The sequence below is a fragment of the Cotesia glomerata genome, linkage group LG1 (assembly GCF_020080835.1).
Source record: "Cotesia glomerata isolate CgM1 linkage group LG1, MPM_Cglom_v2.3, whole genome shotgun sequence".
Taxonomy (NCBI): domain Eukaryota; kingdom Metazoa; phylum Arthropoda; class Insecta; order Hymenoptera; family Braconidae; genus Cotesia; species Cotesia glomerata.
In genome coordinates this window covers 3,652,927-3,665,378 of record NC_058158.1, presented here as the reverse complement: position 1 = coordinate 3,665,378, position 12,452 = coordinate 3,652,927, and the positions used below count along the sequence as shown (strand labels likewise).

Here is a 12,452-nt window from a genome sequence, read left to right as displayed (position 1 = left end):
TTTTAAGAGAAGTAATTAACTCACTAGAAGTACTCGGGGATTTGATCAATAAAACGGAACATCAAACAGCGTAACAACAGAATAACAAAAGTTTTGTCATTTATACAAAAATTTTAATTTGCATTTTTCATCTGAGGGCTGCAGAAGACGCCAAGTTTTACGTAACACTCAACAACACATCTTGCACAAGCACATATTTTTTATGTAGATTTCATAAAATCTATCTATTGCATTGGCACTTGTGTCAAAATTCACACAGAATTTCGTTATTATATTAATTATTTAGTTAAGTAAGGCTTAAAAATGACATTGGTTTGGAAGTTTATATATATATATATCTTATATATATATATATATATATATAAGAAGATATATATTAAGAAGATATATATATATATATATATATATATCTTCTTAATATATATAAATCACGTGTCACGTTGTTTGTCCGCGATGGACTCCTAAACTAGTTAACCGATTTTAAATTAAATTTGCACACCATGTGCAGTTTGATTCAACTTGAAAGATAGGGTAGTTTTTATTTCAATTATTGATCTCAATAATTGTTATTGCAAATAAAATGTTTATTATACGACTTTAGTGTGTATTTATCGGTTAGTTCTATAAAATCCTAATAAATGGCGGTTTGGCATCTAAGTTCCATAGATATCCGGTAGATGGCTTAGATCTCAAGGCCAAACACTGTCTATTTGCGGTTTGGATTTGGAAAACACGTGTTTCTTACATGGACAGCTATATGTTGCCTGCTCACGTGTCGAAAAACCATGAAATCACTTCGTGTTAGCGAAAGACAGGTTACATGTTAAATTTAAATTTTTTAATAATTTATTAAATGATAACCCTTCGTCAGATCTATTCCAAAAAATTAATTTAGACGTATGAGATAGCAATTTACAACATCAAAAAATTAGCTTTTGATCTTTACAAGTGCATTAGTGTCCGAACAACCTTAATTTCAACATTTCGATACTGTACCTATTACTTTCAAATTTTGGTAGAACGTTTTATTTTCAATCCCATATGAATAAATCTATCTTTAATTTTTTTAGAAAATATTAATTTGATTGTATTAGAAGAATAAGAAAAAAATTAGGACGACGGTTGACCCTGAAGGCCATCCCTGAAACTTCCCGTTCATTTTTATAAATATAAATAATGCGGTGAAGCGGGAAAGAATAGGAGCTACGGTAATTATTACGTGAAGCGTTCCACATTCACGTACCAGGACACAAAAATTGTATTTATGAGCTCGAAGAGCCCAAAAACGTCATAAGTGCAATTTCAAGCGTTTAGGTAGAGAGTTGGCGGGAAGTTGCAGGAATGGCCTTCAGGGTCAACCGTTTTCCTAATTTTTTTTTTTTTGTTTATAAAGGATTGATATTTAACGATACAATGAAAAGTCAACACCTTCGTGCGTGCATGTGATATTGACGTTGTAATTATGATCATGTCACCGTTGTATGGGAGTTCAAACATGATTGTCAGGGGAGAAACTTGATAATTAACGACGATGGATAATTTTCCAAGGTTATATTGCACACACTACATACCACAAAATGTAGAGCTTAAAGCACTCTGTCTGTCGTACATATTAATATACATTATATGCAAAATAAAGTTGCTCAATAATTTAGTATAATTTGTACACGATACTCTCAAGAATATTATTCGAAGCCGTCAGTCTGGTGAACGTGACGGAAAGTTTGTTATCAAACTAACTGTGATACAAGCTCAGGTGTTATTAGACTCGAGATTAATTTTCTTTACTGAGTAATGAGATAAAATTAGAAGAAAACTCGATAAATAAACATAAAATAATAATAATGATGATAGCAAAATATCTGGACAAATACATGAAATTTTTCGACAATAGCAATTAAATTCTGTTTAGACGAGTAATGACGAGAATACGAAGCTTTTTAATTACGTCCCGGTACAGTTCCGGCCTCCGTTCTCGAAGCAACCGCATGGCACCGACAACGATGACTAGAGACACTACTAACCGAGGGGAAGTTGCCCGCAAAAATTTTGTGCATCCGGTTCTCTAAGTGTGAAGCTAACTAACGAGGATGAGATTTCAGACGGTGTTATCCAAACAATTTCCTTGTATTCATCACAATAACATTAGTTTTTTTCGTTTTCATACGCGGACTGATGGGACGCAAAGTCGGTTAACAGGATTCAGTTATCCGTTTTGTTCATCTATCATTATCACTGTTGGTTTGTTTTGAAAAATATAAAAAAAATTGGATAAAAGGAATTTGCTTTTTTTTTAGAAAACATTTCATAAACCACACAGAAAAGCAGCTTGCAATATTGTACCACCGATATTGCGTTCGCACCAGCGGATACATCGTGTTGTAGTCTAGTCTAGTTTTCACTATTTTTTTGGGGCAATATAAAGCACTGGAAATAGTAGAAGAGCATGGAGGTGTGAGGTACAGTTAAAAGCTGAGACGAATAATAGTTTAATAATTTTTCTTTTATACTCTAAGGAATTTTTCTGTATACATATTGGATAAAAATCTTAGATATTGTCAAAAAATTCGCTGATTTTTTTTTTAAAAAGATTGTAAAAAGTATATAATTGAGATTTAGTCAAAATTTGAACTTTTAATATTAATTTTTATAAACTTATTGAAAACATTTTTTTGATGCTCGAATCGAAGATCAATAAATATCATTGACTAGTTGTTAAAATTTTTATCGTTGTCTATTTATTCTGCACAGAAAAAAATTTGCGTCAAACAACTTAGTGTTAAAAATTTTTGTGTTAAATATTCTTTTATGTGTGAATTTAACATTTATTCTGTTAAATCAACACAAAAAAGTGTTAAATATTTAACATAAAAAATTTTAACACAAAATGTTTTGACGAAAATTATATTTTTTTGTTAATTTTTAGAGTAATATTTACTTTAAAAATATTGTGTGATAAGTGTAAGATAAAATATTCAATTAAAATTTGTTGTATAATTATCGACATTAAAATTTCTGTAAAAATGAAGCTTGTTTTCCTCTAGAATTTAATTTATCTACACCCCAACATTTATAGTGTTTTGTTATGGTTATAACATAAATGCAACATTTTTCTACGTGATAGAAATAAATAAAAATACATACCATAAACGAGACGTACCTTTGGCACACTGCAGCATCACGTTGCAACGGGGATGAAAGTAACACCGCAAGCTCTGACACCTGAGGGCGGTGACCAATTCGTCGAGTGCCAGTAAAACGTGACGTGAGAGACTGTCGGGAGACCAACTCCTCAGAGGGTCTGGTCCCGCTCTCTCCAGCGACCACCAGTGTATCGTACGTACAATGTGACGTGATACGACTCTCAGTATGTCCTAATTCATTCAAGAAATTAATATCCAACGTCTGCATCTGATCATATTTTATAATTAATTATAACACACATTTTAATTTCATTAATTTTTAATTAAAAGTTGTTGTTGGTAAATTTGATACCTCAAAGTTTTGTGTAATTTCAGTTATTTATAATAATAATATTGTTAATATTAATTACGCTTGTTACAATGTTCTGCGTACGACGTACTTGAGCTCAAATATTTAATTGTAACATTCGCTACTAATTACTGATATTTTCATCACATGTATATTCATTCCGTGAAAAGTTAATTTTAAATGTAGTTTTAAAAAGTTTTGGAAAAAAAAAAATTAATTTGATTCAAGAGAAAAAATTTTAAATCAAGAACATAATTTTAAAAAATTTGATTATTTCTAATTAAACAGAAAAATTCTAAAACAAATAAATTGTTCTTAGATCAAAATTTTTTCTCTTGTCAATAATTGAAATTCAAATAAAAATAAAACTAATACACTGATAGAAGGATTTAGTTCTATTTAATAAGATTTAATAACAGATACTAAATGATTTAATAACAAACCTTTCATTACCAAATATTTAGTAATAGGTACTAAATGGTATATTAAAGCCCATTTAGTTCCACCAAATTAGTTTAACAAATGATTTATTGGTACTCAATAAATCGTTTATTGGTATCAAAGAAATTAATTTTTTAGCTAATTTTAGCGTGTAACTTGACTTTTTAACAAAATAAATAATAATATTTAAAATAAATAATTTTAAGTAAAAATATAAGGTATTATAAAGAAAAGAATCTCATTAAATTATATTTTTTTGTTTAAGGCATTTATAAAATTTAAAATTAAACAAGTTTTTAACATATCAATAATGGATAAATTAAAAAATGGAAACTAAGCTCCACTGAGAAAAGACATAAATAGAAAACATTTATTGGGAGTATGTGTTTTTTTAAAGGTTTAATAAATCTCCCAAAATCGAGCTGAATAAAATAATCTTAGTTAGTGAATATGTTATATATCACATAAACATTGGAATTAAAGCATAGCCATCTAATACTTGCCGAAGAAATATTTAGTACCTGTTACTAAATATTATTTGGTAGAACTAAATATTTATTTCCATGTAATAAGGCTTTGTTCATATAAAGAAATCATTTATTAAACTGTAACAAATATTATTGATGGGTACAAAATATTTGTTTCTCCCAAATAAATGAATAAAAATTTTGTTACCAAATCAGTTTAGTACTCCGTATTAAATCCGTCTATCAGTGTAATTTTTAATAAACTTACGCTAAATAAATAAATGCAGGTGGTTAATATTTAGCTTTGGTGTTATAAATAATTAAATAACCCTAAAATACGATAAATATAAACTGCAAAGACAACTATCACAATAAACAGTATAAACATTTCCTATTTCAAAGTTTGATTATCTCACAAGCTTTGTCTCCAGTTGTCAATAGAAAAGAGAAATTTTATACGCCGTATAAAGTTGTAGATGAAGTTTAAACTAGGTAACGGAAATAGAACAAAACGGAAAACGAGCTGTAGTAGTGATGGTGGTAGTAGCAGCAGTAGAGTGTAGGAATCCAAAAGAGGTAGCGGGATAAAGAAACAGATATTGAAGAAAATAAGACAGAGTGACACACAGGAAGCTGGTGAGGAAGTTTTGCGCGAAATTCCCACGAAAACGCTGTCGAAAACTTATCCCCCGACAGTCATGTTTTCCGAAACGAGGTTTCTATGAGCTGTGCGATTGCACCAGATCTTTGATCTTGCAAAAGATCAGCTTCAAGTTTGCACCAAAAGTTGGCTCTTTGCACTGACAGAAAGTAAAAGCTCCGCCAACGGGTGTCAGTTTCTCTTTATTCCTGTTCTCTTTTTCTTCCTTTTTAGTTCTTTCTCTCTCTGGTTCAATGGATTAGTAAACACAAAGACAATCACTATCAAACGGAATTCTTCTTCGCAGTATTAATGTAGAACTCAACTTGTTCCTCAATCTTTGTACCAAAGACAGAGACTAGACAGTCTTTAGTCTTTATTAATTAAACTCGGCCTGAGTAGTTATTTTGCTCACAATAATGATAATAATAATAACAAAAAAAAAAAAAAAAAAAAAAAAAAAACAGTTATTTGAGAATTATGTTGATAAGCTTGGGAATAAATCATGAATAGCTGTGCTATAAATTTAAATAAACTACTTACATAGTATCGTACGGTCACAAAAAAGTGAAACAACCTTTTGACCTACAAACGTTTTTTCCTTTCACACTTTTAAGATTAATGTAAACAGAAGGGATTTTCCCGTGGCATTTAAAACTGGTAAAGAAACCGGAAAAAAGTTACATACGACTTACATGCATAAAAAAAATATGAATATCATTCTTCACTCGGTAGCTGAATATCGTAACCTCAACTCTTATTTTTCGAGCTTTTTATTTTTCATAAGTACTTTGTGCAAACTCACGCGGAAAAAATCTTATCTCTCGAACGGTTTATCTCTAAAACTGTAAGGCAAAACTAAATTGAATCTACAACTTGTCACATTTCTCCGGAGACGTTGGTTACATCCAACATTCATAAGCGAATTGGTAAAAGGCATGCTTCGAAAGTCACCTGGGGTAGCGTTGGCTCATTGTTTATTCGTCTCCGATAATTCGGTAACGACCTGATTCACCGACGGAATCTTAAATCAATTCAACTTTTCTCATTATTGCATGTACCTTGGCTATTTTATATTAATTTTTTTTTTTTTTTGTGATTTTCTTTTCTCTTCTCTTATTTTTAGTTTTCGCTAAAGCTTTTCAACATCAAAAGTTTTCATGGTTGAGAATAGTTACAGAAAAAATTTGCTAATTAATTACCGGAACGCGGAGAATTTATAAAAAAGGTGCGATATTACTCAGAAAGAACTTGTATTTACATAATTATACCTGGAAAATTTTTTTTTCGGCTAAGGAAAAAATTAATAAAGCCAGAGACGTTATAATTAAAGTACTCGCGGTGGTTGCCTAGGACTCAATGAAATGAAAGCAAAGTTAATGCGTCAAAAGTTGGCTGAAAAACGACAATGTGATTCTGTCATTATGTAGCAAATACACAAACGTAACTGCGATGTTAAAAGTCGGTTGTAAAGCTACGTTATTAAAAAGAAAAAATTTCTTGAGTCACAAAAAATGAAGGGAGAAAATGAACCCTTACTTAGGTGAAAAATTTTCCAACAACTCTTACTCCATATTTTTTTTTCTTTTCTTACGGCCCCGCAACAACCCATGAAAAAGTTTACTCTCATTTGAACGTCACGCGATATAAAAGTGATTTAAAAGAAATAAACTATAAAGTTACAAGTTATAATAAAAGTAGAAATAAGAAATAAAAATAAAGTCACAATACTTTTTGTTTGATGGATAAATTCAATGGTAATCTTCCACGTAGTTGATCTACTATGTGCATGAGTACAGACTCCGTCAGGGCTGGTACACTTTCGTCTGAATAATGCTGACTCATGATTGTCTCGGCAGCTGGAGCACGGAGACGCCAGAGTGTTGCACGATCGTCACAACGAGCACTCGGATAAGGACCTACTGCTACTGCGTACATCCCCTGTTAAATATATTTATAATGATATATATGCAAATAAAACAAATTAAGGTGATTATAACCAACACTTGAAATGATACACTTATTATGGAAATTAAAATTACTAAATCTAGGAGCGATTATACCGGGGCCATTTCGCCTGAGTCAACATCTTGATGTACATTTTAATTTAATTATATTATATACACGTTGCTGGCATTGCATTCTTCCTGGATAATTTTAATTTAAAGTGAGAATTTTTAAAATTGTTTGTTAATATCTCTACTTTTTTTATTTTTGACCAAATTCGTTGGATTATTAATTTTAGTTTCAGATCTTGGATAATTTTTTCGGAAAAATTCGAGGTAATAAGGGCAAGTATGAAAAATATCCAATTAAATCAAAAATTTTTCATGTTGATGATTATTTAAGTACATTTTTTTTTAATATTAAAAAAATGGTAACTTTTACCAAAAATGAATAAAAATAAAATTAAAAATTTTAAATCTTATTTTATTACAGCCGAATTATTTCGGCCTACTTTGATATAAATAAATCGCGTTTTGGCTTTGCAAAAACGAAGGGCGTAAAAAAAATTTTTTTTTAAATCAACTTGGGAATGTATACACAGTAAAAAAATTTTCGTCAAATTTGACACAAATATTTGTGTTACTGACTGTTTATGCACTAACTAATGTTAATTCCATATTCTAGTGTGTTAAATTAACACATGAGATTGTGAAATTCTACACACTAGTGTTATATTTTACACAAAAATTTTTACACTTTACACAATAATGAAAAATTTTTTACTGTGTAAAAGTAAAAATCTGGTTGAAAAACGCAAAAACAAATTTTTTTTATGTACGCCTTTTTGGCTTTAAGAAAAAAAATTCTTAAAGTCAGAAAGACATGTGTGAAAAAATAGTCAAAGTAGATTCTAAGAACCTCGAAACGTCGAGATTTAATAGAAAAAGTGATTTTTGGAAATTGAACTGAAAATACCAAATTATATATTACTAGACGACCCGGTGAACTTCGTATCACCTACATATATTTGTGAAAAGTATAGTCAAAATTTAATACAAAATTCTTATTTACATTCAATGCAACATAGTTATACACTTAATCAATTTAAAGCTTTTTGATGGACTACATTTTTTATCTTTTTCTGCGGTGCGTAAATATATAAAGATCATGGTTTTCCGATTCACGAACACAGGACGTATAATTTCCCATGCACGAAACAGGGAAACTCCGATTTGATTCCGCAAATTTTCAACGACTGGCCTGGCGATTTATTTATGATCGTCAGTGCGGTTTGAACGTGAGATAGCTCGTCCCACATCTCATTAACTGGCATGACCTTAGTCAGGTCGTCTTCTCCTTGGTATTTTGAAACAACAATAAAAAAGTTCTTACGCGCTGACAAACTGATAATAGATTTTATTAATCGGCTTGAAATTAATAATCAAGTGTTTGAAAAATGCATTCATTTTCAACCGTTACATTTCCGCAATGATAAAATCAATTAATTAGTTATGTGATTAGCAAAAATAACATGTATAAAGTTCTTAGTCCGATGACTGAATAACTACATGTCATGTTAAGTTTTGAAAACCTTACAATGACTTTTCCCCTGTCAAAGAGATGATTGTTGTAAGGGAAGTTTTTTATTAAATGTTATTGAAGTTTAATAGATATGTCCTTAATTTCATGTCTCAAAAGTCCTAGTTTATGTACAAAAATATTTTACATTCTACTCACCACTCTGACACAACCTACATATCAATTGAATTATCACGAAATTCGTTTTTGGTTGAAATCTAATCATTGACTAAGAAAAATATTTAAATCGGTTGACCTTGAAGGCCATCCCTGTAATTTCCTGTATCTCTTGAGATTCTTTAAATTTTATATCTGTAGGAACTGTATTTGAAGAATATGAATTTTTTGACAATTATCACTTCCGCACTCCTTTGCGGGGAAAGAATTTCGTAAGATCCTATTCGAGATGATGTCTACATTGTAAATAAAAGATTCCAACAAAACTTTGAGTCCATAAAAACTATCGATTGGAAATGAGAAATTTTCATGGCTAACGCCCCCGCAATCCCTTTTGAGATTAGAATTTGATAAAATCTACTCTTAGCTGAACTTAACATCATACACGAAGATTCCTATTAAATTTGGAGTCTGTAGAAGTTACAGTTTGAAAACAAAAAATTAACATTCTAACACCCACCCCGTAATCACTTATTGGGGGTGGGTTGTAAAATCCGCTCGTAGATCATTTCCGCATCACATATGGAAGACTCCACCTAAATTTTCCATCTGTAGGATCTACAATTTGAGTTAAATGCACCCCCGCAACCCCCTGTGGAGCGAGCTATCGTAAAATTAGTTCATAGATTATTTCTATATCTCTTACAAAAGATTCCTACCAAATTTGGGAACTATAGGAGCTATAGTTCAAAACGGGAATAATTCATTGTTAACGCCCCCGCAATCCCCTTTGAGGGTAGATTTTTTAAAAATTTTTTTACATACAAACCTTCTCCTTACAATTCTGAAGATAACGAAAAAAAATTTAGCTCAATCGGTCCAGCCGTTCTCAAGTGATGCGTGGACATACATGCGGCATTTTATTTTTATTTATATAGATGGACGAATAACTTGAAATTTAATCTTAAAGTTTTAATTTTGGGAGTGGGACAGCCCAGGGGACTGTCATTTCGGTGGTTTACCAATTTATAGCAAAAAAATTAAAATTTATTTCATTTTAATTTTCAATGCTCCAAATAGAAATGTTTTTTTACTTTCATAATAAATTTTTTTTAGTAACAAAATAACAATTTTTCTAATAGAAAAATGCCTGGGACAGCAAAAAACATCCTTACAGAGAATCACCCATATATACTAACACGAAATAGCGTATATTTTATATATATAATAACACGAAATAGCGTAAGTATTTTTAATATTTAAGATCAAATATTTAATTTTGTTTTAGTTTATAATAAAAATTACAATTTTTGTTTGTATTTTGGATTACCATCAAAACTTATCAATATTTTTCTTTAAATTTCATATATTTCCACCCGCAAGTACCTTGTTTATTAAAAGTCGTTTAATTTGTAAAACTTGATAACTTAATTAAATTATATTCTACACTCTAATAATAAAAATTTAATTTTACGCAAAAATACCTCTTTACTCATTAACTCATACCAGTCTTTAAATTAAAACCAACAAAGTTAACTTCATCAAAAAGGAATATTTTAATTACCTAATAATAATCAATTTTCTGAACGTCTACCTCTTAAAATTTTCCAGTAGACTAACCCTCACCACACGGTATGTCTAATAACATCGCGAACAAATTTATATTAGGTACTTAATATTAATGAACAGATATTGACATTCCGTCAGCGTCGGTGAATACACTAAACATCAGAAGAAATATATAAATCACTTCAGACAGTCCGCAATCGATTGCTAATTAACTACGAGCAGTATGCGAGGTTAGTTAAATAATCACTCCAGCAAATGTCACGTGTATCGCGTGTACGTGATGAATAATATTTACCCTGTGTACATCCCTCAGCCAGACATATAACATAAACATAAATTTAGCAAGATAAATAAATAAACAAACAAATAAACTTACACTTTGAGCAGCAGTGTAATGAAGCAGAGCGTCACAATGGTACAATGGAATCCGACCTGGATAATCAGCTAGCGATGACCACAGAGATACGCCAACACCAATAATTAGTCTTACTTCAACATCACGTATTTTATGGCCGTTCAAACTTATGCGAATGAGTATTCCGGTAGCATCTTCCACCAGCACTATACGATGATCTCGCGGCAATGGCAGCTCTTTTTCCTCAGCGGCTGAAAGGATGAAATTACCATGAGAAAGAGTCATGCCACGGAATTGTTGGCTGCTGAATAAAAATAAGGGACTACTCAAAAACCGTATATGAGAAAATGGTTATTGTATTGAAATGAAAATATTTTATACGCTAGATATAAAAAAATAAAAATAGATTTTTACAAAATCTACTAAAATGGATTTCCATATTCAACTTTTTTGTTTGAGATTGAAATTGTTATTATTTAAGTTTTATTTTTTGTATTATTTGTTAGAAATCAAAGGGCAAATCAATTTAAATATAAATTAAAAGAAAAAAATTAGAAGAACGGTTTACCCTAAAGGCCATCGCTGCAACTTCCCGCTAATTACATATTTCAGTGCTCAAAGTCACACTTACTACGTTTTTGAGCTCTCCGAGCTCAAAAATATAATTTTTGTGTCATTTTGAGCTCTCCGAACTCAAAAATCTGGTAAAAGTTTAATAAAACACTATTTGTTAAATTTTAAAACCGCAATAACTTTTGAATGAATAAACCGATTTTCACGCGGTTGGTGGCATTTAACGCAGTTTTTCAGGCCTCATAAAGAATTTTTTAAGTTTTAATCGATCGAAGTAGGAATTTCGATGTAATTCCAAAAAAACATTTTTTTCGCTTTTCTTTCGACAACGATAACTCACGAACGAATCGACCGATTTTGACCGGGCTGGCGGCGATCGACGTGGTTTTTTAATGTTAAGAGCTGATTAGATTTTGGAATCAGTCGGTCGAACCATTTAAAAGTTATTCCAAAAAAAACCACATTTGAAAAAAAATTTTTTGTAGTTTTTTTAAGATTTCTCAAAATATATCAGTCCGAATCAGTCCAAATTGTATATAAAATCTAAGTTTGGCCAAGCCCTTTCGAATAGCACCAACCGCGTAAAAATCGGTCAAGCCGTTCAAAAGTAATAAGAGGGTCACATACATACATACACACATACATACGCACGCACACATACATACAGACATACGGACATCATCGCGGAAACATTCAGGGAAGCTTCTTAGGACCTCAAAACGTCAAGATATGATGAGAACTCGATTTTCAAAAAACGAGGTAAAACCAATAACTTCCCGATTTTTGAAAATTTTCAATTTTCTTAGCGGGAAGTTAAAAATATTTAAATAATTAATTTATATCCTCCTAAATTTTTTCTTAACTTTTTTTTATTTCTCTCCCCGGCAACATAACACCTTGTTTTTTTGTATTCAACTTTTTTATTAACACTTCTTGTACTTTAGCAGTAGCAATATATCATCCTTGTGCAGTTATACAATCTATACCTATATCTAAGTATGAACGGAACGATTGTCGGAGTGTTAGTAGAGCAAACGCCAAGTCACGCGAGTAATTCGATACAAGCGGTGTCCTATAAATTAGAATGAACGGCCGAGTGGAGTTACTTAATTATAACTGTTAGAGATTTCAAATAACGAGTATGAGAAAAAAATATATATATTTATACGGATAATAGTGTGTCATAGCGTCTCTGCTTTTATATATGAGAACTTTTCTAAATCAAATAAAAGAAAAATATGAAATAAATTCATCATTTTTTCAGGATATCACG

At 30.8% G+C, this 12,452-nt stretch overlaps 1 protein-coding gene across 1 annotated transcript in view; it reads right to left on the bottom strand.

Moving 5' to 3' along the window:
- LOC123275013 overlaps positions 1-12,452 on the bottom strand; it is a 45,844-nt gene that overhangs the window by 20,647 nt on the left and 12,745 nt on the right. The window contains exons 6-8 of the mRNA XM_044742886.1: positions 10,628-10,857; positions 6,772-6,981; positions 3,161-3,374 (exon numbers count right to left, since the gene is read on the bottom strand). Of these exons, the coding sequence (XP_044598821.1) occupies positions 3,161-3,374; positions 6,772-6,981; positions 10,628-10,857 (654 nt within the window). The remainder of the gene's footprint in view (positions 1-3,160; positions 3,375-6,771; positions 6,982-10,627; positions 10,858-12,452) is intronic.